The 24,922-nt window shown below is 40.6% G+C and overlaps 2 protein-coding genes across 6 annotated transcripts; both read left to right on the forward strand.

Annotated features, from left to right (window-relative positions):
* Positions 1-52: 52 nt before the first annotated feature.
* Positions 53-16,611, forward strand: lss (lanosterol synthase (2,3-oxidosqualene-lanosterol cyclase)). 5 transcript variants are annotated; one of them, XR_004784337.2, is made up of 26 exons: positions 53-202; positions 1,366-1,534; positions 2,848-2,986; positions 3,823-3,931; positions 4,346-4,467; positions 4,722-4,818; positions 5,232-5,367; positions 6,117-6,225; positions 6,532-6,650; positions 6,886-6,983; positions 7,197-7,224; positions 7,425-7,481; positions 7,671-7,742; positions 7,957-8,007; positions 8,144-8,293; positions 8,672-8,768; positions 9,633-9,738; positions 10,835-10,900; positions 10,991-11,071; positions 11,184-11,354; positions 12,359-12,437; positions 14,786-14,989; positions 15,103-15,245; positions 15,512-15,539; positions 15,623-15,786; positions 16,282-16,611. XR_004784337.2 is itself a non-coding variant. In XM_035604120.1 (22 exons), the coding sequence occupies exons 1-22, from the start codon at positions 189-191 to the stop codon at positions 12,736-12,738; spliced, it is 2,247 nt and encodes a 748-aa protein (XP_035460013.1). In that variant the 5' UTR covers positions 53-188; the 3' UTR covers positions 12,739-14,676. The 5 variants fall into 5 exon arrangements, 3 of the variants coding, with proteins under 3 accessions (XP_035460013.1, XP_035460012.1, XP_035460014.1); XR_004784336.2 differs by having other exon boundaries at positions 14,786-15,245; XM_035604120.1 differs by lacking the exons at positions 14,786-14,989; positions 15,103-15,245; positions 15,512-15,539; positions 15,623-15,786; positions 16,282-16,611 and adding an exon at positions 12,562-14,676.
* A 4,048-nt stretch (positions 16,612-20,659) lies between these two features.
* On the forward strand, positions 20,660-22,038 carry LOC124851010 (holotricin-3-like). Its single transcript, XM_047337508.1, has 4 exons — positions 20,660-20,765; positions 20,875-20,921; positions 21,016-21,380; positions 21,723-22,038. Exons 2-4 carry the CDS (start codon positions 20,903-20,905, stop codon positions 21,756-21,758), a joined length of 420 nt encoding a protein of 139 aa, XP_047193464.1. The 5' UTR covers positions 20,660-20,765; positions 20,875-20,902; the 3' UTR covers positions 21,759-22,038.
* The last annotated feature ends 2,884 nt before the right edge of the window (positions 22,039-24,922 follow it).

The following is a 24,922-nucleotide window of genomic DNA, read 5'->3' on the forward strand; positions in this document are numbered from 1 at the left end:
ACTCCTCGGAAGGCACCGCCGTGTTCTCTGGGTAATGTAGTGGGGACTGAATTGCACACTGATGTGTGGTGTCTACAAAGCACTACAGTTCCCATGAACCAGGCAGAAGGGGCAGAGTTTCACAGCATATGAAAAGAAACACTCATTCAGTTCAGAGGAGGCTTTAACTCTGCCTTTCATCCACAGCTATGAGTGAAGGAACGTGAGTATATATCTATATATATTATAAATTTAATGTCGCTGAAAGTATTACTCCAAGATTTCACATGTAATACTAATGTGAAAGCTAAAGGAGGTGATTAATTGTTGTGAAGAATGTTGAACTAATGTATTTGGGATTGAACACAGCTCTAAAAGTTGTAATAAACCCGGAGTGTTTTTCAGTAAGTGCTGCCAGTAACAATAACTCACTGCTTTTATTAAATTAATTGGTGGACATTTAACTGTGTACATTTACTCACGAGCAACTGTGTTTAAGTGCAGTTAGTAAATACTATTTATGCTAATCTACTATTCATTTGACTGCTGTATATGCTAGTTACTGTGTAGATTCAGCTTTTACTTTCAAAACCTGTCTTCAGTTTATAACGTGATGTGGCTTAAACAACTCAAATAATAGAGTTGTTGAAAGTAGCTCCAGCTCAGGCAGCTACAAATTAAATTACAGTTACACTAATTCATTAACAATTATAATCAAATTATAGTGTAATAAAAAACACTGACAGGAGGCATTCTGCTGCACAATGAGTACGAATGTTGATACTCACATCAAGTATATGTGTTACTATAAATGTGCTTGGAACCAGATACTGTTGGTTCCAAATTTATTCTACATGTACCTCATCTTGAGAAAGGTGCTCAAACTGTCTCACCTGTGAACTGTGTTCTCTCCCATAACAGGTTGGACTGTTGAAATCTTTTATGGGAGGTAGCAAGTAGAAACAATGTAGCACTGATGATGATGGAGTAAAAGATGATTAAAAAAAGCACCTACAAGCCAACAAAGACATTTATTTGTTGCTTATAAGCTTCACAATGGTTTAAATCAGGTTGGAATATATTGTAAAAGAAAAAATGGTTTTGTGAAGACTGACTATCACACCTAGCATAATTGAACAGGGAGGAAACAGAACCTTTCTAATGAATATTCTCTCCTTTCTTGCTTCATATTCTCTGCCCAGTTTTGGATTGTCACACCTTTGCACATAGGCATAGGTAACAGTATCATCTCCTATGTTATTGGATTCACTTCTGACCCGCTGAGAAAATATTACTTTTAGCAAAAATAAATACTTTTGAGCACAGAATTGCATATAAAATGAGGTAGAAGTACTACAAATTTAAATTACTAGCGGCCTCTTCCAGGCACCTGCGGAGGCGAGGGGGGCCGTACAGGACGGAGCCTGCCACAGACCTGAGCCGCTGGAGGCTGACTAATATGGAGGGCAGGCAGACCTGGCGTTATGTTGAGGAACAGGAAACCCCAGACAGAGCGCAGACCATGCTGGAAGCCCACTCGCTAGGCATAGACACGGTGGGTTTTTCATCTTTTGTTGTTGTTTTTTTTTTTTTTTTTTTTTTATAAGGGTAAAGTTAGGACCTCCTGTCTTCCTTCGTGTCAAATGTGGTTAGGAAGATGGAGTGGACATAACTGTACAGAGGAAATTCCGTCCAGTAAATCACAAAATGGTGCCAGCAGTTTCAGACCTGCATGTGTACTGTTCAAGTGCCGTTCTACATTGGATCTCCCCGGTAGGGCGTACATAATAACAGCTCAGCTCAGTTAAAACTTAATATTTACTATCTATAAGCACTTGTGTGTTATGTATGTGTATGTATTTATATGTATTCTTTTTCTGCATTGTTTTCTCTATAAAATAAACGTTTTCATACCTTGGCATGTTGGCAAACATAATACTGATATGTCTTTGAAAGACCAATCTGTTTCTCCTCAGGAGGTAGAGTCGGTCGTCCTCTAACCCAAGGGTTGGCTGTTCGATCCCATCTTCCCCCAGTCCTCATGCCGATGTGTCCTTAGGCAAGACACTTAATAATAATAATAATAATAATAATAATAATAATAATAAAAATAATAATACATTTCATTTATAGAGCACTTTTCATTGCTAAAAGCAATCTCAAAGTGCTACAGAGTAAAATCAAGATAAAAGAAATATAAAATAAATAGGTTTAAAAAGAATAAACATGGGTAGAAGAAAAAGTACAAAATATAGGGGAATGCTTGTTTAAAAATAAAGGTTTTTAGGCCCTTGTTAAAAGAGAGAGTGCTTTGTGGAGCATTCAGGTGGTCTGGAAGGGAATTCAACAGGCGAGGAGCGGCTGAGCAGAAGGCTCGATCCCCAATAGTGCACAGCCTGGTCCTGGAGGGGTGAAGGGTCAAGGTTTTGTATCCGGAGTGGAGCGTGTGAATGGGTGAATGTGACTTGTCCTGTAAAGCGCTTTGATTGGTCAATAAGACTACAAAAGCGCTATATAAATATAATCCATTTACCATAGTCCATTTATCAGTTGGCCTCTATTTTTTTGTATCCGCTATGTAGGTAACCATATATAGAGATCATATGGTGGGATTGAACACATCAGATTATTGACTATACATCGTTATACTTGCCACTTGCTATTTTATAAGTGTGGGATCAACTTAGATTACAAATCTTTCCTCAGTTTTGAGCAACTGTAAAAAAAAAACTAAAAAAAACAGACAAGATCTACACTTCTTTCGTCACAACAATAAATTACACTTTCGTATAATATAGTAGAATAGAAGTCCTTGTTGTACATTGATGAAATGTACTGTTAATTTCTAATCCTCTAATCTCTCTTTAGAATACCTTTGTTTCTGATTCCCCCACTGCCCACACGGCTGTGGATGTTGCTCTGAAAGGTATGCACTTCTACAGTCACCTCCAGGCTGAGGACGGTCACTGGGCGGGCGACTACGGCGGACCCCTCTTCCTGCTCCCAGGTAGGACAAAGCTTCTTCTGCATGCCCTTTCATTTCATACCTGAAAAATGCAGTGGCACATAATCGGTACATTAAGTTTAAAGCCACTACGTGTAGAATTTGTCACCCTCCTGTCATAGTGCTTTCAAAGATGCTGGCAGTCACTGTTTTAATGACATCAGGAGATGTGATTTCTAATAGTTACAGAATGCATGCAAACTTCAAGTCTCTAACAGACAGTCTCTGAGTGACTATATCTCATATAGATAGTGATTTATGTGAGGGAAAAATTGATGCAGTTGAATCAGGAAGACGGAAACCGTGGATGTCTTAAGCAGAAGTATTTATTATAAGAGCTCAATATATATCAAGTAGATTTGTGGTTCGTTACAAAGATCAACAAGGTGATCAGTGTATGGCATCACAAGACAATCTGCCTATCTCCGGTCTCTGTAGGTGTATTTAGCTTTGTCGGAGTCATGTCGTATTCTAACAAACAGAATAGCTATTTCCATAGTAACACACTGCATTCACCACTATGTGTTTTGCACAAATTCCGCGACTATGACACGCCCGAGATAGCCTTCAGTTACCCACCAACTGCCTTAGCTTGCCATAGTAATGTCCTTGCATAGTGCGTGAGATCGCTCATCATTGCAGTTTCTCAGGAGAGGACAGAAATTCCTCAACAATTTATATCTGTAACAACTTATGGTGTTATGTGGAGGTAAAAAGGTGCAGTTGGAGCTGTTAGAGTAAACAGAATACGGCAAAGGGATTTCATGATGCCAGTTTTTAATGCAAGTGGTTCTGTCTCTGTCTCTCTCTCCCTGTGTACCCATTTGTGTGCTCCTCAGGCCTCCTGATTACATGTCACGTGGCTAAAATACCTCTGCCCGAGGCCTGGAAGAAGGAGATGGTGAGGTACTTGCGCTCCGTTCAGCTGCCAGATGGAGGATGGGGTCTGTAAGTCACTATCGCACTTTTTCGTCTTATTCACGCATGCATTATCTCTGATATGCATCTACTTAAATTATGTCACGTTTCTAGTATTTCTCACTGAAACCGGCAAAGGTAGTAGACAGACATTATGCCGACTGTCATTTAGGGGGAAGGCAACCATCAAAAGTTGAAAAATGTCTTTTGACACCTTTGCAAGCATAGTTTTGTCATCTTATTTCTGAAAAACACAGAAAACTTATGGAACAAGCATCTACATATGTGTCACTGTTATTAAACTGCCACAAAAACACTGTAATTCAGTGTTTATTCATCCCACTGCTAAAAAAACATTTACAGGTGAAATGCCTAAAATGATACAGTGTCAGAGTCTCTATAGATCAATGCAGCAATCTGAGTGTGCGTTTTGTTTTTCTGCAGACATATTGAAGATAAGTCGACCGTCTTTGGAACAGCACTGAGTTACATCTCACAAAGGATCCTTGGAGTAGAGCCTGACGATCCAGATATGGTAAAAGCCAGGAATAACCTGCACGGCAAAGGTGGGGAGGAATAAGTTCAAATGATACCTAAAAGAAAAGCTCTATAAAACACAAAGTATGTTATTAATGAAGCCACAGCACCCATCTTTATATACTGGTAACACTTATTGGCATCACAAATCCAGGAAAATAGGTTATTCCTTTGTGTTTTTATATATTCCTGCAAATTTAATGCAAGATGATTGCAGGTGAGGTGATGCTTATAATGATAACCATGTCAGTGTACCTGTTTGTTTGTTTGTTTTTTTGGTCAGGCGGTGCAGTTGGGATTCCCTCGTGGGGTAAATTCTGGTTGGCCATTTTAAATGTCTACAGCTGGGAGGGAATGAACACACTCCTACCAGAGATGTGGTAAGCTGGATGGGATAACATCCCATTATTCAGCCCTGCTTTAATTGCACACACAAAGCTTCAGGGTTTCAGCTGAGGTCAGGGAAAACATTATTATGCTGCACCATTGCAAAGATTATGTTATTCTGACATTTTGAAGGTACTGTGATGATCATCTCTTTCTCCCATGCAAACTGCTGTTGCCACAGTTGAAGATATAAATGGCAGCACTGCCTTGTGAACCAGATGATCTGCTATGACATCAGGTCATCAGCAGAACATGGAACAAGCTGAATCACTGTTGTTTACAGTGCAGAAAAACAGGATTTCACTTGGGCAGCTGCCTTTGTTCCTGTTAAATATTTATGGCAGCAGAGTGAAAATGTTTTCCTTTGCATTTCCCTCTACGATGTTTGTTTATTTGTCTGTTCCAGGCTGTTCCCTGCTTGGATGCCAGCCCACCCCTCAACTCTGTGGTGTCACTGTCGCCAGGTCTACCTCCCCATGAGCTACTGCTATGCTGTCAGACTGGCAGCTGAGGAAGACTCCCTGGTCCTGAGCCTCAGACAGGTGCTGGAGCCAAACTGTCCCACAAGGGGGCACCATACTCTTTATCACAGCCAAGTCATTAGAGCTCAATCAATTTAGAAAGTATTCCTTCCCCTTTGTGTTGGCTCAGTTGTCATTGCTGGTTGTGTTTAATTCTTAAAGCCATGACATCATGATTGCCTCACGATGCAGCACTACTTAAATTATGTGTAATCAATTTTGATTGTTGCGCTGCAACTGATATATCAATATGATTGATCAGTAATTTTTCTTTGTTGATTGAACATTTTCTAAAGGTGACGACTTGAGATTACTTATTTTGTCCGATAAGTTGCCTAAAACCAATGGACTTTCAATTAACATTATTATTTGACCACAAGCCTCCGCATATGATTCAAATCATGTTCATATCCATCATACCATTCAGTGAGCCGTTGTGCCCTTTATGGAATGTTTGTTATTTTTCTACACCTTATCTATATGGTTAATAGACTGTGTTTACATAGAAATTTTCTTTGCTATGTATCTCAGTCGTGCATCTTATTCACATGCTAACAACACAGTTGTCAGGGGCAAGTTGGGTTTTTTGCCCAAGGACACTTTGGCATTTTGAGTGGAAAGCTATCTGTGTTAGTGTAGGAGTATCCAAGGCTGCAATGTGATGAGATCAGACACAGACCACGTCTTAATTGAAATATGAGTGTTTCCCTTAATATATTTATGTATTTGATCAGTTTATAATGTACATGTCGTGTTCTTTTGTTGTGTAGGAGCTGTATCTCCAAGACTATGCCACCATCAACTGGCCTGCTCAGAGGAACAACGTAGCCGCATGTGACATGTACAAACCTCACAGCACACTGCTCACCTTTGCCTACAGTAGGTTTGCACAGCACACTGTGCATCTTGATGATAAACCAGCGCCTTCAGATAAATGTTGCTGTAAAACAGGAACTATGTCATGAACAATAACAGGACATTTTTTATGCTATTACAATTAATCTAAATTTTTGTCAATAAATTTGCACAGAAGAAATTTTCTCAACTCAAAGGAGACTAATTAAAAAACATTAGGTGTATCACTGGCTATAGGATGTATTATAAAATGTTTTCCTTTTGAATTCCTCTCCTGACCTTGTGACTCTGTTTCCCATCCCTTGACCTTGTGACTCTGTTTCCCTGCAGAGGTGTTAAATGTGTACGAAGCCCATCACAGCAGCACACTGAGAGAAATGGCTGTCAAAGAGCTGTATGACCACATCCAGGCTGACGACCGCTTCACTAAATGCATCAGCATCGGACCGGTAATAAATACACTGGCATGCCAAAACAAAGAACACAGATTGAATCAAATATGGGCTATGTACAGTGTATGCAAAGACAAACTTAAACAAAATAGAAATGGCATAAAACTAAGTCAAGATGTGACAGCTACATTTTATTTCTCTCCGGCTTTTAAAAATCGTCTTATTTAGACTGGCACTGTTAAAGAAAGTGTGTGTGTGTGTATATTAACATGAAGTTCTGGCTTCTCCTCAGATCTCTAAGACTATCAATATGCTGGTTCGCTGGTATGTCGATGGTCCCTCCTCTCCAGTCTTTCAGGAGCATGTGTCCAGGATCCCAGACTACCTCTGGTCAGGCAAACAGTCTCTAACAACTCAACAACTTTTTAATAAAACAAACGTACAAACTATTAATGCTCAATTAGCTGTTCAGGAAGTTCTTGTGCTAGACATTGCAATCTACATGTGTAATGTCAAAAGTTCTCTGGTAGTAATAAATCCTTAGCAATTGTGCGCATGAAAGTAGACTGCTGATTAAATAATGGTTAGTTCTCTGTGTTTTAGGCTGGGACTGGACGGCATGAAAATGCAGGTGAGATTTTTTTATGTCCAGTGCCAGTGTACACATGGACATAAGTCACAGTCGTGTTAAAGCTGAGCTGTGTTTTGGAACTACAGCTGGTTCCATACTTTGTATTCAGTCCTGGAATAAGAGTTTCAGTGCATCTGGTCAGTTCATATATAACTTAACCTCAGTGTTTGTCCTTTGTGTCCATTTTTTATTCTGCGCAGGGGACTAACGGATCTCAACTCTGGGACACTTGTTTTGCTGTTCAGGCTTTCCTTGAGGTAGCGCAACTGTTCTCTCACACTAGTTTTTGTTTACTGTTAATGCAAGCAAGCTGGCATATACAAAGGACAGGTGTGGTATGTTAAAATGTGGTCATTCTTGTTCTGACAGTGGTTACAGCATTTTAAATCCTTACTGAATCTTATCATGTAGCAGTTTATAACCAGTTGTCTGGTGGGTTCTTTCAGGCTGGAGCCCAGGACACCCCAAGGCTAGCAGAATGCCTCCAAGACGCCCATCAGTTTCTCACCATCACACAGGTGGAATTAACATGCGTCTCACTTGCTCCAAAAGCTCATTCATGTTTCATTTAAAAAAGAAAAACAAAAGTTACATGGTTTTCATTATCATGCAAAAAAAGACATACATATATTTGGATATATCCAGAACATTCAGGTATGATAAACATGTAATATGAATATCCACTGCTTTCAAATACAAATTCTTATGCCTGATCCCTTTCCACTTCACCAGATTCCTGAGAATCCTCCTGAATACCAGAAGTACTACAGACAGATGAACAAGGTAAAACTCACAAAAACCTGTTCCCATTAGTCTCAAACCACAGAAAAAAATGCCTCTAGAAGTTAGGCGGTCAGAAATGGCCCATTTAAAAGAACATACTTCCACTGTACTACAAAACCCTGTTTTTCTCTCGTAGGGAGGCTTCCCCTTCAGTACCCTTGACTGTGGTTGGATTGTGGCTGACTGCACAGCCGAGGGCCTGAAGTCAGTGATGTTGTTGCAGGAGCTTTGTCCATCCATCAGCCAGCCTGTCCCCACTGAGCGTCTATATGATGCTGTCAATGTGGTGAGTCACAGACAAAAACTAATTCAAGATTAATTTACCTTTTTTTCATTTTCATATGCCAATGTACTCCAGATCTTTTGACACTGTCGCCATTTTTATCCCTGTAAGCTAACTTAGCATAGCAACAAGACTGAAATAGGTGAAGTAGTATATCTCAATGTACTGAGGGGTAGATGTACATCTACCCCTCTGTACATCTTAATATCATGAATACATTTGTTATACCCCATTTGTTTAATCCATACACAAAACAAACTCAGACTGCAGTCTTAACTATAACCAGTAGTCCCTCTTTGTAGTCTCCAGAAGACAAGTTGCTACTGTAGTCCTTCAGTATTGGAGTCTTTTTTTAACTACGTGTCTCTTCTCTCCCTGGAGCTTCTGAGCATGAAAAACTCAGATGGTGGATTTGCCACCTATGAAACTAAGAGAGGAGGGAGACTCCTGGAGCTGCTCAACCCCTCTGAGGTATTCGGTGAGTACGTTGCCAGCACTATACCCATACCCTCTATACCCATCTCACTGTTAGATGCTTCACTATCAGTTATAACCTAAGATTAAGATATTTCTTTATTCATCCCACAACATGGAAATTTGAATGTCACAGCAGCAAAGTGGACAGCAAAATATTTTAAAAAGCAAGCAACAGATATGTAAAAAATATAAATATATATAATTACTATGTACAATGCAGTAACAATAATTGCATAAGGAGAGTAAGTATTGCACATTTGTTAAGAAAGACCAGAACAAAAACTGCGACTTTGGTCTCCATAGTGCAAAGATGTTACAACAAACTAACACGCTGGAAATATTAGAAATAAAACTCAACAAAAACTATTTTAAAAAGTGAAAATGCTATGCGGTGAGCAAGAGCTGCTGCAACTACTGCCACTCAGGGCGGTGCATGCGCTAAATATGTTAAGTCTTAAAACATTAGTGTCAATATGTGACATTACACAATGTAGTGTAGGTGTAGAAAAAGACGTGGCACAAAGTCACCCTATTCATTTCTTGCTGACTCTTTCCATATTTAATAGTTGACTCCTGATTTATCAGTCTTTAGTGTTGGAACCCCGGTCACTGTTCAGTGGTTTTAATGCACACAGGAATGTCAGTGTGACTCAACGTGCAAATATGCAGATATGAAAAAGGAAACACAGAGTCAAATATAGACATGACATTTCAGTCTTCTTTCAACGCACTGGTCTCTTTGGTATCAAAGGGCAAATGGCTTAATATTGTCATTTTCCATGTTAAAGCAATTCTAAGCATCCTGCAGTATGTTGTGAAATGTGATATTTTATCAGTTCGCTCCGTCTCTCACACACACGAACAGGTGACATCATGATTGATTACACCTATGTGGAGTGCACGTCAGCGGTAATGCAGGCTCTCTGGCACTTCCAGAAGGTCCACCCTGAACACCGTGCTGAGGAGATAAGGTAAACTACAATACGTATAATAATGTACACATGGGGGTAAAATCATTTCTGTTTCTGAATGAAACACTTGACTAAAATGACTGAATGAAATGTGCATAACACTTAGCAAAGCTAATTTCAAACTCAAATGGCTTTCTCTGCCTCTATTAAACATTCTTTGAGCACATATTTCTTTGATGGAAAAGAACGGGTTTATGGAAAATAATTTATATTTACGGTTGTTGATTCATGAATCTTATCGGAAATGGGCTTTAAAGGGGCCATATTATGCTCCAGGCACCTTTTCAGCCTGCCTCCACGTGTATTTGGTTATCTGGGGTGTCTGCCATTCCACGGAGAATGAAAAGAAAACAATGAGTCGTTGATTCGTGGTTTGGGTTGATCGTGCAGACGGTCTGTAAACGAGCCATTCACAGCCCGGGCGTCAAGTGACGTAAGTTGACTCCTGCTACTGGGGCGACCACGCCCCCAACCTGAGCAGCACCTCCCCCCTTGAAGTGCGGAAAAACAGATCGCCTCTACGCCATCATTTTCTCGCGGCTGCCGGCGTTGCTAGACTCGCGGCCGGGATGTCGTTAACGTTCTATCGCCCAGCCCCTCGTGCTCTGTGTGTAATGATGGAGAATGTGTTCTGGGCCTCCCGGGTCTCTACGTCGTGTATGTGCCTTGTTACGTGCGACTGTTGTCATGGCAGCGCAACGCCGTAGTTGCGCAGCAGACGCGGGGAGGAGCGAGGCGGAGCGAGGCGGAGCTTTGCAGAACACGAAGGGAGGGGGGCGAGGAGTGAGCAGGAAAGCGCTGGAATCGACCGTAGTCTCACAGGGCTGTTTATACAGAAAGAGGAGGTTCTGTGTACCTTGATCCTTGAGGTGTTTTGACATGGAATGGCAAAGACATGTAGTTCACACACCTGAAAACCAATGTAACTTGTGTAAAAGGGGGCATAATATGGGCCCTTTAAAATGACATTTTGCGATAGGAATCCACTTAAAATAAATTGATACCTCAATAATTTCTCAGTTCTTGTCAAGTTTGGGATTAAAACTCATCAGGGAAGAGGTGAATGCTGTGAAACAGTCTGTTGTTTCTTCATCAGGTCCACTCTGAGAGAAGGACTGGAGTATTGCAGGAGGGTGCAGCGGCCAGATGGATCATGGGAAGGGTGAGCACACACACACACACACATATGATTTACTGTCTGATATCTTCCTTAATCGACAGGTCAAGCTCAATCTTTTCTGCTTGTGCTCAGGTCCTGGGGCGTGTGCTTCACATATGGCATATGGTTTGGCCTTGAGGCTTATGCTTGCATGGGTCACGTCTACGAGGACAAGTAAGAGCTCTGAACGCTGATCACAGACGACTGCTCACTGAAATCTCACTAGGGCTGAACAAGCTAGACAGGACACCCATTAACTACTAGCCTACATCCCTCTGTTAACCAGGGATGTGTGTGTCGAGGTGCAGAAAGCTTGTCAGTTCCTACTGGACCGGCAGATGCCAGACGGTGGGTGGGGGGAGGACTTTGAGTCGTGTGAGCAGCGGTGCTACATCCAGAGCAGCACTGCTCAGATCCACAACACCTGCTGGGCTTTGTTAGGCCTCATGGCTGTCAGGTAAGTGAAGCCCTCCACTCAATGACTTGGTGTTGGATCAATATGTGATCAGACTGGATGTGATGGTTTTGGGTTTGGTGGAGTAACTGTTTTAAGTTTATATTGCACGTTGTTAGATTCAGATGATCTGATTTTAGTTACATCGAATGTACTTGAAATTCAATTAAATTTTGTTTGTGCCAAATCACAAGATACATTGGCGACAGTTGAGAAAATAAACTTTTTCAAAACTCTTTAACAGGAAGACATCTCTAGCAGAAATGGAGTCGGTTATGGGCGAATTTAAAAAAAAAAAAAAATAATGATAATAATATGTAATGCTGTTGAAAAAAAAACATGACTAATGAAACATGAATAATAGTAATAAATATTATAATAATAAGGCAAGGCAAGTTTATTCATATAGTACAATTCATACACAGTGGCAATTCCAAGTGCTATACAAATGAGCAGATAAAAGAAGATAAAAGATAATATATTCAATTAAAAGGTGAAGTGCATTAAAAAGAGTGCATGAGAGGAAGTAAAAACAAAAGGAAAAGAAGTATATGAAATGGAATAGGAACCTAAAATAGCATATATTAAAATTAAGAAAATTTGGACAAGACATTGTCGCCTTGTTAATATAGCTTTATGACCAATAGTACTCATTCTCCTTTACACCCCTTGGTGGAAGACAGTCACTGCAGTAAAATTAGACTCCACCATTGGCCCGGCTATGCCAGCCTGTATTCCTGAGCATTAGATCAGATGACAAAAAGCATCTGCAACAGCTTATATTGCATGACAGCTCAAATATTGACTAAAGGCCTGTGTAATGTACCGTGAGGATGAATATAATTTAGGTATTTGCTGATCATATGCATGTTGTGCTGTAGAACGTATCTAAATGGTTTATTCACCTGACTACGAGGAGATCATTGATATCAGTCTAGTTAAAACAAAAGGAATTACATCCAAACAAAATAATTTATTAATATTCAGTTGCTTGTGTGTGTAACCAGGCATCCTGACAGGCAGGTCATTGAGAGAGGAGTACAGCTACTGATTGACAAGCAGCTACCTAATGGAGACTGGCCACAGGTGAGTCCTTTTTATTCGTTTTATTTACTTACCTACACGTTATATATTAATTGTAAATAGTTAACTCTTTTATTCAACGAGATTATATCAAATAAATACCCTGAGAATATGAAATATGATGCAGGCTTTGCTATGTGGTGTTCTATTCCTTTCACCTCGCCAGGAAAATATCGCAGGCGTGTTCAATAAGAGCTGTGCCATCAGCTACACCTCCTACAGAAATGTGTTCCCAGTCTGGACCCTTGGCCGCTTCTCAACACTTTACCCCAGCAGTCCGCTAGCCGGGAAGGTCAAGCTCTAAAGACCTTTTAAAGGCACGACTATGTGGTTGAATGAGAAAACGATGTTTTCCGGCAAGTTCAGACAATCAAAAGAAAGTGTATACTTTCTGACTGTTTTGGCACTTAAGCTGTGTTTAAGGTTCAGAGATTCAGAGTTGAATTCATCAGTTGAAGTAGCACATTTCAATCTTGCATTTTTTTCTATGTTGACATTCTAGCATAGCTCATCCACCGGAGCTACTCCTAACACAGCTTTTGTGATCACCTGCCGCCTTCCAAGATGCCCTGTTAATGTGCTCTGGTTTATAAAGTGTATAAAAGCATTTTTTTAATGCTATAATTATGTTTACTGTCTTCAGTGAATGCATCCTAGATTGTGTAACAATGTTTTGTATCAGACACAAAGCACATAAGGAAATAAAAGCATTTTTACTGCTTGGAATAAGTAATTTAGCTGTTTAGTCAGGACATGCAGGACAATTTGTTACTTATGCAAAAAAATATAAACAAACGAGTTTGGCAGAATGATATAGGGCCCCCTGATCCTGAGAAGTATTTACTTACCAAACCCTCATGTTTTTGCCCTTTCACCGCCTGTGTTTTCACTGATACACCAGAGTTTTTAAAGGCATTAAAGGTGTGTTCATGAGAAATCTTTTGCAATGTCATGGGAGTGTCTCCGATAGATTGTAGGTGTTTATTTGTGTAGCTGAGGTGCGTGAAGAAGCATACTGTGGGTCTTTTCAGTCACAGCATGCTTGGAAACAGGCAAACAATACACAAGACAATGTAACTGGTTAATCTTGTGCTTCCCATTGTAGGCATGCCCAGGTGCTGATAGTAAACTGGTTTTAATCTGCCTCACCCTCGGCTTTTCCACATATAGTTTTTCTCTGGATAAAAAACTGATTTACACAGACAACAACTCTTAAATTAATACAAGTATAAAAAATATGAAAGAATCTTAGAAAGGGTTGAAACAAATAAGGATATATAACAGTGGCCAATCCACAGCTGTCAACTAAAAATATAATGGCACAAATTTCAAAAAGTAGAAGGACATAGTGCAACTGCATTTATAAGTATACAAAGGTTAACTGACTTTCTTGTACCTAACTTCCTTTCATTTGTTATTACAAGTAGACAATCTAAAAGCTGAACTGAACTGAATTTCATGAAATTCTTTTATGCTTGGAGTTTTGGATTTGAGGTCTGGAGAGTTGGATTTTGTTTATTTTAAGTCTGTTTTTTGTTACCTTAGATATTAAATACTCTTTTTCCCTTCTTACCTTCATCCTTTATTTTGGCCCTGCTCCTTCAAACCTGTGACACTTAGACCTAACTATACTATTTAACTATTATAAAAATATACTAGGATAGTACCTAATGTAAAATTTCATATAATAGCAGAATTTACTATGATTCTGCTGCTCTTGTACATATCAAATACAAGCTGCTGGCCTGGCTGCATTTGTTTTTATTTATTATTGTACTTAGACCAATCTATACTATTTAACTATCATAAAAATAGACTTTATTGATTTAAATGAATAGTACCCAATGTAAAATATGAGATAGAAGCATTTTACCACCATGCAACTCTCCAGAGGGGGCCACTGGGGGGGCCAATGATTTCATGGGGGCCGCGCCCCCCCTTGACGGCGCCACTGGATGTAAGCATGTTTGTGTTTTGCCATTCATGTCAGAGCTGAGCTGCAACAGGGGCTTGTCATTGTCAAATGCATGTAAACCAGCAACAATCAATATAATAAGAATAAATTAAAGTTTACGGAGGATGTGCAGATGACAGCTGTATTTCCACTAAATTTCAAATGTGTCAAAAGTTTCCACGATATTTGTAAGTCTGGACAATCTTAACACTTGTTAACTAGTGTGTGTGTGTGTGTGTGTGTGTGTGTGTGTGTGTGTGTGTGTGTGTGTGTGTGTGTGTGTGTGTGTGTGTGTGTGTGTGTGTGTGTGTGTGTGTGTGTGTGTGTGTGTGTGTGTGTGTGTGTGTGTGTGTGTGTGTGTGTGTGTGTGTGTGTGTGTGTGTGTGTGTGTGTGAAGAAAACAGAAGAGTTCGAACCAAGTCTATCTTCAATCTTCACTCTTGAGAAGAATAAATACATATCTTCTTCCCGATAACATCACACTTGCTTGCCTGAGGAAAAGATGTAAAACAGGCTTGTCAAGTGCGCTGTCCTCTCCAGAGAACAAAAAGAACTACAAATAAATGCAAGATGCGTGTTTGTGTGTGTTGCAGGAAATCAGGTAACAGTTCATGTAATAGTTTTAAAAATAACATGGAAATGTTGATTGAATAAATTTAAATTCCGTATCCTCACTGTATTCATGGCTACATGTACATGCACTGTATGGTGCAGAAGAAACCCTTATAGAACAACAACAACTTTCTGATGGGAATTCTGGCACTGCCCCCCATGAACGGCTTCAGATTGAGGTGTGGCTGCCCATAAAATGAGCAGCAGCTGACGACTCCATCAGTGGATCAGTTCTCCTGCACAAGGTAAGTTGGGCTCTAAAATTCTGCTCATGGTGTGTCCCTCTGAACCTTTGAAGAGGAATGTATGCATGTTCAGAGGGGGATGGCTAATTTTTGGTATAATTTTGATCTTTTAAATTTTACTTCTTAACACAAGTTCCAGTTCTTCCATGTTTGAATGTTTTGTAATGTTGATTGATATATCAGGTTTGTCAAATTAATGTTTGTGTCACTGGAGATCTGTGTGAATGTATTTAAATGAATTTAATTTCTGTTCTCTTTAATGTTAGGGCTTGAAAATGCCTAGACCAAAAGGAGGTAAACAACTTAGTGACTTTTGGCTCATCATCACCTCTTTTGTCCAAATGCATTGAGTATGTAATACATGTTGTTTATTACAGGACACTGTCATCAAGGAGGCCGCGGACATGGACATGGACATGGACATGGTGGTGGTGGCCACAGCCACGGGCATAAACATGAACATGGACTCAAGTGCAGAAAGAGGCACAAGCAAGGCCACAAGCATAAGAATTGTCACAAGAAGGGGAAGGACTGTCATGGGGTAAGATTTAATTGTGCAATCTATAGTCAAACAAGCTGTAAAAGTTTTTGCTTTCCAACCGTATCAGAATTGACACAGGAATACTCTTTTATTAATAACATGTTGAATAACAAGTTATTTATTTAATGCTCCACATTAATACAGTTACATACATCCCACACTAGGATGTCACTTAGAACAACCACAGTCTTACATGCTGCCATGGGGGAAGTGATGGCTTTAGTACCTTCTCTTCAGTCATCATATGGGAAGAGCACTTATTCATTTCTGTTCTCTTCTCTGCTCCAAAACTGAAGATTTATTTACAAGAGACAAAAACTCATTCTAGCTGCTGTCAGCAGCTGAATAACTCACTGCCATTATCACACTCTCAAATTGAAATAATGAAGAATAACAAAATAATAGATTCAAATCAAAATCAGATTGGTAGCTGTCTCCAGTGGATTTAATTGGTGAAATAATAATGTCTGTCTCGTTTGTTCAACCCTCCTGTAGTCCTCCAGCAGCTCCTGCAGCAGCAGCAGCAGCAGCAGCAGCAGCAGCAGCGACTCTGACTAGATGAAGATTTCTGGATGAAGCAGGTTGACAGCAGGAAACCTCTGTCGTCTTGGCTTATACAATCATCTGTTTACTTTTGTCAGAATGTTTGAAACACACATTAGGCTTTCACAGGTTTTGAGTATTAAGTTGTGATGTAATAAAGTTCACAGTAAAAACATGGGCTTTTTACAACTGTAAGGAATTATTATGTGATAATGATGGCTTTCAAATGTTTCTGAGTGTTTGTTTGCAGTAAAGTGAAACAGTCTGCGCAAAATTTCAAAATCAAAAGTTGAGTTTGTGAAGTGGAGTTGGGTGTGTTATTGGTGTCATTCTTAATAATACCACTGGATGGTGGTAAATAGTATATAAATGGTTATCTAATCCTTAAAGTGACTGGAATAATGAGACAAAAAGGGCAATACAATTAGAAAGATGCAATGAATCTACAGATATTATTCTCATAGTTTTACATCCTAATAGTTTGTCACCTTGTGGTGAAAAAAACTGTAGTTGCAGAGAAGAGCCCAAAATCTCAAGTATATGTTTACACACGTCACACAAGTATAAATAAGTTTAAAAAAAGTAAAAAGTTTAAAGAGTACTAGCAGCTATATCTGACACACACACACACACACAGATTTTTAAAAACAATGTTTAAGATTTACAAGAGAACATCACGGTCCTCTACAAATGAAATGAGAAAAAAAAACATACAACAAAATAACAGAAAACCAGAATAAATCAGGTCACAAACAGAGTGAAAGATGAGTTCTCCCTCCATCACTGAACACACAGCCGTGGTGAAACACCACTGATTCAAAAACTCTTGCATGTCGTTCATCAGAGAGTGGAACCTGAAGTCCACTCTCACTCTGGCTCTCACCAGAGACACGTACATGTGTCAGCTCGTGACCGGACACATTTCCTATCTTGTCTTTCCTGCTTTTATTAATCAACAACTTGGCCTGACCAACCACAAAATTCAGCAACTGCCACTTTGCAGCATCTTGTTTTCTGTAGCCAGCATCAAAAATAAATGCAGAGAGAGAGAGAGAGAACATCTTCTGAAATCTTCTTGTGAAACTTAACATTTTTGAAAATTTCAATCATGTATCTAAAAACCAAAAGAGGAAATGATCAGATCCACCCATTTTGTCAGGCGTCCACAAAATGGTAGGCAAGAACGCAATAGCACAACAGAAAAGAAGATGCAGAGCAGTTCAGGTGCAAAAACAGGGTTTAATGGACAGGCAGAAGTCAAACCAGGTAGACAATCGGCAAAGCAAACAAATCCAGTAGGGCAGGCACAAAGGAAAGTCCAAAGTGGCAGGCCAAAACAGGTACAGCCAGAATCAGAATAACAAAATGCTGGAGAGCTAGGAGACCCACAAGACAATCTGGAAGAAAACTGAGAGAAGGGACCAGTATATATACTCTGCAGAGCTGATTAGGTGATGAAGAGCAGGTGATTATGGGGGTGGGGCAGGCCAGGTGAAGGGAGGAGGGAGTGGCAGAGTCTGAAATGAGATGAGAGTTAGTGTGACAAAGACAGGAAACAGATAATGAAAAAACTAAAGTCTGGCTGAAGTTGTGACACATTTTAGTATTTTTTTTCATTAGGGAACAATTATCTCCAATTATCTGTCATCCTCAGCCAGTGCCAGAACTACACCCTCCATGTCCATCAGGCACTGCTCCACCTTGTGGAGGACATGGAGACCAAGATCATGGACCAGGGCATGGTTGCGGATATGGACCTGGTCATGGTCCTGGGCATGGAAATGACCATGGCTGGGGCTCGGGCTCAGGCACGGACACAGCCATGGACACCATGGTCGCAAGGGTGATTTTTTTTTGAGCGCAGCAGCGGGCGAGAGCGAGACCAGTGTGCTCCGCGCTCCCCCGTTGACCAGAGTACAACGGAGGAGCGGCACGAGGACGGGCACGACCGGGTGGGGCGAGAGACCCGGGGGAGAAGTGACGATCCCCAGTGAGGCTGCACAGATCGGCGTGGCGGGGCGACGGTACGAGGGACGAGAGAGGAGGCGTTGTGGACTTAGTCCTCAGAGTTCTGAAGCCGCCACAAACAGCAGTTCACCTGATTATTCAGAGTTCGACTCAGACAGAACACGGAGAACAACACACCTTTGTCGTGATTTACAACGTGTCTCGTTGATGAGTCCCTGCTGCACTGCTCGAGAGCGCTGATCAGCTGTTTATTAAAAATCCATCATGGTCATAACATGTCCAAATTCAACACTGCACTTTCTTGGCTGTAAACAACAAGTGTGTTGATAGGGGTATGATAGGGGTAAAATAAATGAAAATCATAATACAGACAGAATTGTAGAAATTTGAGGAAAAAATTATCTGATACAGATACAGCACACAATTGTTTACAAGATCAAACCGTTCTTCATAGATGTACTCTCCTAAATTGCTATCAAACTTCACCAGATTTGGGGGAGCATACCCCCCGACCCTCCTTCTGAGTCTGACCTCCACCACCACCACAGTCTCTCAAAATCCTATGGGAAACACTGAATACATACCTATAGGAGTCTACAAAAGGTGACTTCATAATCAGTCATAATTTGGCATAGGGCATCAAAATGGCTAGAGCAGGCCCTGTCGGACGTAGACATGGCCGCAAAAAACATGGTCACATGCATGGCCATTGTCACAAGAAGGAAGGAAGGGTCATAGGGTAAGATCCAGTTATTTTATTGAACAATAAAAAACTGAAATCTCTTGAGTACCAAAGTTAAAACCGTATTACTTTGACAAAAGCAGTTAATAAAAATGTTAAATGCAGTGGGAAACAGTTTAACCGCACATTGCAATTTTTAAAATAATTTAATTTTTGTTTCCTTTTTTATTCAGGAAATATATATATAAAATGACGTCTCTGTGAAGTTAGCTGAAGCTTTTCTGTTTTGATCCAATGTCACAGAGTTTTTCCACTTCTATGCTACCTGCCCAGCAGCAAATAGCAGACGCGCTACAATAGCACTTAGCTGGTGACCATAGTGGAGCATTTGGCAGGTAAAGCGTTACTTCCCTGGTGAGTTGTCAGAGGCAAAAATATTACTCTTGACATTTATCAAGAAGCAAGATTTGTATTTACAATCTAATGAATTGAATTTTTCAATTAGGAATTTCAATAATAACTTCTATTGAAATGATTGACAAATCATCAATACAGGAAATGGTGATGTTTTGTTCTTGTTGTAGTCCTCCATCAGCTCCTGCAGCAGTGACTCTGACTACATGTGTAGAGAAACCACCTGGACACCATCATACTCCTACCTCCAATAATAAACAGTTATTCAGCAACCAATGTTTTAAACGATGTGTGTTTTTTTTAACCCAGGATATTAAATGCAACACAATGTTTTTTTGAGTCTTGTTGAGCTGTCACATACTGTAATATCTTGTATGAGGTATAAATATGAAGGTTTAAATTGCTACTCAGCAACACAGCTCCGGTCTCCGACTCCACTCAGATGGATTACCAGCACTATGTTTTAAAAGTCTTTAACACTAGTCTGCTTGTGACAGTGTGTATGTTGTCCATGCATTAGACACTGATCATAATTGTTCCCATCTGATAATCAACAATATATTCACAGAAAAAGCAATTATTTTGACCTCTTGACAATGTCTTTCATCTTTATTCTCTTTTTCATTTGACTTCAAATTTCCTTATTTCTCTGTGTTCTTAATAAACGTCCACTGACATTATCTGTATTTACCCAGGGAAGGTTGAATTCAGACCTTTGTCCAACAATATTTTCCACTAACAGTTACACACCCTGCACCTCCCCGGTACATTCACGTGAATCCTGTTTCATCACCCAAGAAATCAAAGATTTAGGCTTGCAAACTGTGTCACTGACACTGACAAGTGAAGAGTAGTGTCAGGTGCCTTTTTGTATAAACTTTAACCCTGAAAATACACATGTGACAAGCAAACACTGCAGCTCTTCCCACGCTGCCTTCAACAGACTGAAACTTTTAGATATGTGGCACCTCTGGCCTGGTGCCAGTCAGTTGTGTTTGACAGCTGATAAAAAAGGAACTTGATGAATGTAATTAATGAACTCAATATTCTGTCTAATAAAGGCAGATAAACAATTTATCAATCAAATGTTATGATATTGCAAATGATCCAAATATCTGTGACTGCAGGACGAAAAGCTCAACATAACAAAATCCCAAAGGTTTTGGTGTGACTGTGTGTATCCTAAGGAAATATTTGATTGTGTATCATCCGTAATGACTGTATGTTAAAGATTACAATCACACACACCCAATTAGGTCATGGAGGAAAAATGTTCTGATGGGAGTTGAGGCTTCAAGCTGAGGTGCGGCTGCACATAAATAAAGGGCCGACAGGTGACGGATGTGTCTGTGGACCTACTCTCCAGCTCACAGTAAGTTCACCCCTGAAACTCTGCTGATGGTTTGTAGCTCTTTAGGTAACATTAATATGACAGGACTGTGTATGCATATGGAAAGACAGACTGCTTTTTTTCTCCTCAGCATCCGTTGTTTTGTCTAAAGATTCAATATGTACGGTCACAACCAAGGTAAACATCTGCTTTCACATAAAAAATATGCTTCAATAATCACTTTTACTAAATACTGACTTATACCCGATTCCTCACTTCTCCTAATGTTTAGGAAACCAGTACCCCCCTGGCTACCCGAACCACCCTCAACAGATGCCAGGGGGTTACCCTCAATATCTTCCAGGCACTGTCCCACAACCAAACTGCCCTCCTCAGCCCCACGGTCCACATCCAGGCCACCGCGGACACGGACCTGGGCCTGGTTATGGCCACGGACCTGGGCCTGGTTATGGCCACGGACCTGGGCCTGGTTATGGCCACGGACCTGGGCCTGGTTATGGCCATGGCCAAGGGCAGGGATACGGACAGGGCCATGGCCAATGCCATGGACAAGGCCACGGCCATGGCCACAAGCACAAGCACAAGCATGGTCACAAGCATGGCAAGTGCCACAAGAAAGGAAAGGACTGTCATGGGGTAAGATTCAGGGATTTTCTCAAAATGATTTTCTGGTTTTGTTTGCTCCAGAAATTCACTTTTATTCTGATTACACACTTTGAAATATAGAAAACATAAAAAGTGGTTCTGTACAACTTAATATGATCAAACCACGTAGAGGAGATCATGGAAATTATGTATTTTTGGTCAGATATTGGCAAATTATTCAAATTTTGGGGCCAAAAAGCTGAAAGCTGAAAGATTAATAGGATTTTATTCATCTTTTCTCAAATCTAATGCAGATAAAAGAGTTTAACTCTGAGTTTCAGAGGATCAAGGTTATTCATTGAAGGATGTCTTTGCTGTTTGTCCCTGCTGTAGTCCTCCAGCAGCTCCTGCAGCAGTGACTCTGACTGATTCCTGGATGGAAAGAGACAAGTGGCCACCTGGAGATCATCGACCATATTTTTATAATCAATATTTTACTGCCTAGATGTTTCTCTACATATGTTTTTTTAATTTCAATTTCATATGCCTTCTGACATAACATATTGTATCAAAAAAAACATTTCACTTCAATTCAGATAAATTCGAAATTTAATAACTTTGGTGTAAGGGACCTATTGAAGACATTATTGTTTCCATGATGTTTGTTTTTGAGAAACAGATTACTGCGTGATAAATACCAGTACATTAATTATGCAGTGTTTTGCCTTTTTTTTAGTTTTGTCTCCAAGTTTCCTTAAACACTTAGCTGTTTAAGGAAACCTTAAGCAAAGTTAGCTGAGCCACAATGTTTGGTCATGGTAGTACATCACACCCTGGAACAACTAGTGCAATCACCCAAATCAAATTTTGATAGCCTGTGTAATCAAACACTTAGTTCACAATGATATGAAGCCTTTTACCAGACAGGTTCGTTCACCAGGCTTTAAGGGCCACTATTTCTTGTTAGGGCCCGAGCACCAAGATGCGCAGTCCCCGGTGCATGCACCAGGGGGCCGCATGCACTGAGGTGCAAGGCCCTATTGTTTCCGTAAGGATTATTATTATTATTATTATTTTTCTTTACTGTTCGCTCATTTTTTATGCTGTTCCCACATGGGAAAACTCACGAAAATTTGCATACACGTCAGAAATTGACGCCCCCTTATAATACACCCCCTTCTGTCATTTTGTGTGTCAAGGTCCATATTGTGATGGCTATGAATCAAAGGTACTTGGTCTGATCTGTACGAAACTTCTCAGGTATGATAAGAGTCCCGCCCTCAACACATCTCCATGTTAATATTGACCATAGGTCATAGCGCCACCTACTGGCAACATAACATGACAAATCATACTTTTATGTCCCCTGCCTCGCAGGTTCACCTGATCCACCTCAATCTTGCTCAGAACAGTTATACCTACTGGGAGATGTCACATAAAAAATGCTGTCATGTTTCGTCGGACGCCGTCCGCGTGGCTATTCGGAGATTACGAGCTAACGGCTAACAAATTTGTGGACATCATAACTCAACCATATTTGGTCATATCTTTACCAGATGCCTCAGGAATGATAACTGTCCCACCTTTAACAGATACCCATGTCAATATTGGACATAAGTCATAGCACACCTACTGGCAACAGGAAGTTTGAAATTGTATTTTTATGTCCTGTGCCTTGCAGGATCATCGGATCCACTTCATATTTGGTCAGCTTAGTTGTGACACATGGTTGATGTTATACTGTGAACATTTTTGAAATGTGTCAAAGGCTGTTGCCATGGTGACGCATTCTTCGCCATCAAATTCGAATAAATATTTGAGGCACTTGGGATGCTTTTTGTCTCACGAACTTGGCGCCCCCTACAAAATTTCAAACTCATGGCCCCCGCCTTTAAATTTGACGTAGATGAATGAAATTCGGTCGACTAGTGTATCTCCCACCCGAAAAAAGCTTCTTGGAGCCATTGGCTCCGCCCAACCGGAAGTCGACCATTTTGATTTTTATTTGGCTGAAAATGGAATATCGAGGGTGTCGTAATTTTACCCCCTCCTCCTTGGCGGTTAATGGAATCCACTTCAAACTTGGGCGACCCGTAGATGAGGCCTTCCCAATCAAACGGTACAAAGGGTTTTATAGTCTACGTTGAATGGCTCGGCCGTGGCGAAGCGCGATTCGCCACCAAAAGGGAGGTGTTTTTTCACTGTGTCGGGGATGCTTCAACAGGAACGACAAACCCACACGCATTACAGACATGGACAGGTTCAATCCGATACGAATTTTGAGTTCAGCCGTTGCAAAACGGCTCCATTGGGCCCCCTAGAATTAAAAAAACCCAAGCCACCTGCATGTGCTTAATATCAGCGGCGAACGTATCTCCAGTCTGAAGACTGTCGGTGCCATGAACTAATCCCACCAGGAAGATGGCATTTTCAAAGTCAGGACACGGGGAAGAGAAATCGACGCGTCCTGACCGGCTGTCGCAAAACTTGGCAGACACGTCGAGAGCGGCAACCCGTGATGTCCGACGTGGCTCTTTGGGCTGAAAACCGCGAGTCGGCCCTCAGCCGCGCATCCCCGACGGCGAGAGTGCTCGGGCCCGATCATCGCTGCTCGCAGCTTTAATTCTTCCTGTTGTTAGTATTATTATTGTTTTTTATTTTTCAAACTGTGCAGGATTTATTTATTTATTTATTCAGTGGTGGAGGATGCATCCAGATGAAGTAAAAGTAACAATACTTCAGTGTTTAACTACTGGACTGAAGTTTCAGCATTCATAACTTTGATTTAGTAAATATTTAGAAGTATTAGCAGTAGTATTTGCAGAGTAGTCATTATGCAGAATGGTCGCTCTTATTATATCACTGGGGTTATTATTGGTGATTCTCTGCAGTGTAAGCAGCTGTGCTCTGTAGATCTGTACCTTAATCTATAGCAAGGCCTCATATGTTATAAGTTGCTCATGTTGTCGGTGTGCAAAGCTTGATATTTCAAGAAACTGATAGACTACAGCTGTCAAAAACATACATGTTGTAAAAATTACAATATTTCACTGTGAAGTGTGGAGGGGTAAATATATAAAGCAGAATGTCGAGGAAAAACACAAATGTGATACAGCAGAGTTAGTTTTGGAACCATAATGCAGACACGAGACTCAGGAGGAGATTTGCAAATCTTTAATATGATTTCAGGAGGAGGGATGAGGGCAGATGGGTCGAGACGCTGAGCAGGCAGGGTGAAGAGCAGGGGTGAGGCAGGTGGAGATCTGCAGTGGTAATGAGGTTGAATTCCAGGCCTGGTCTGGCCAGAGGAGGGTTCCTGGGACAGAGAGAAAAAGAGTGTTGAGCAAAATCACTAGAACATGATTCATAACCAAAGTCAAGTTACAGACAAGGCGTTGTACCACGTAGCAGGAAAAATAATCTGGTACTGAGAGGTTGAACAACATTTATCTGTTTTACAAATTCTCTGGTTCCACAATTTCAACATTTATCTGTTTTACAAATTCTCTGGTTCCACAATTTTCAGAAGACTAGAGTCAGTGCTTCCTCCTAGCAATAGGTGGCAGTGTGGCACAAACACGGCGCTGGGTCGG

Source organism: Scophthalmus maximus, chromosome 14 (genome assembly GCF_022379125.1).
Source record: "Scophthalmus maximus strain ysfricsl-2021 chromosome 14, ASM2237912v1, whole genome shotgun sequence".
In the NCBI taxonomy this organism is placed as follows: Eukaryota; Metazoa; Chordata; class Actinopteri; order Pleuronectiformes; family Scophthalmidae; genus Scophthalmus; species Scophthalmus maximus.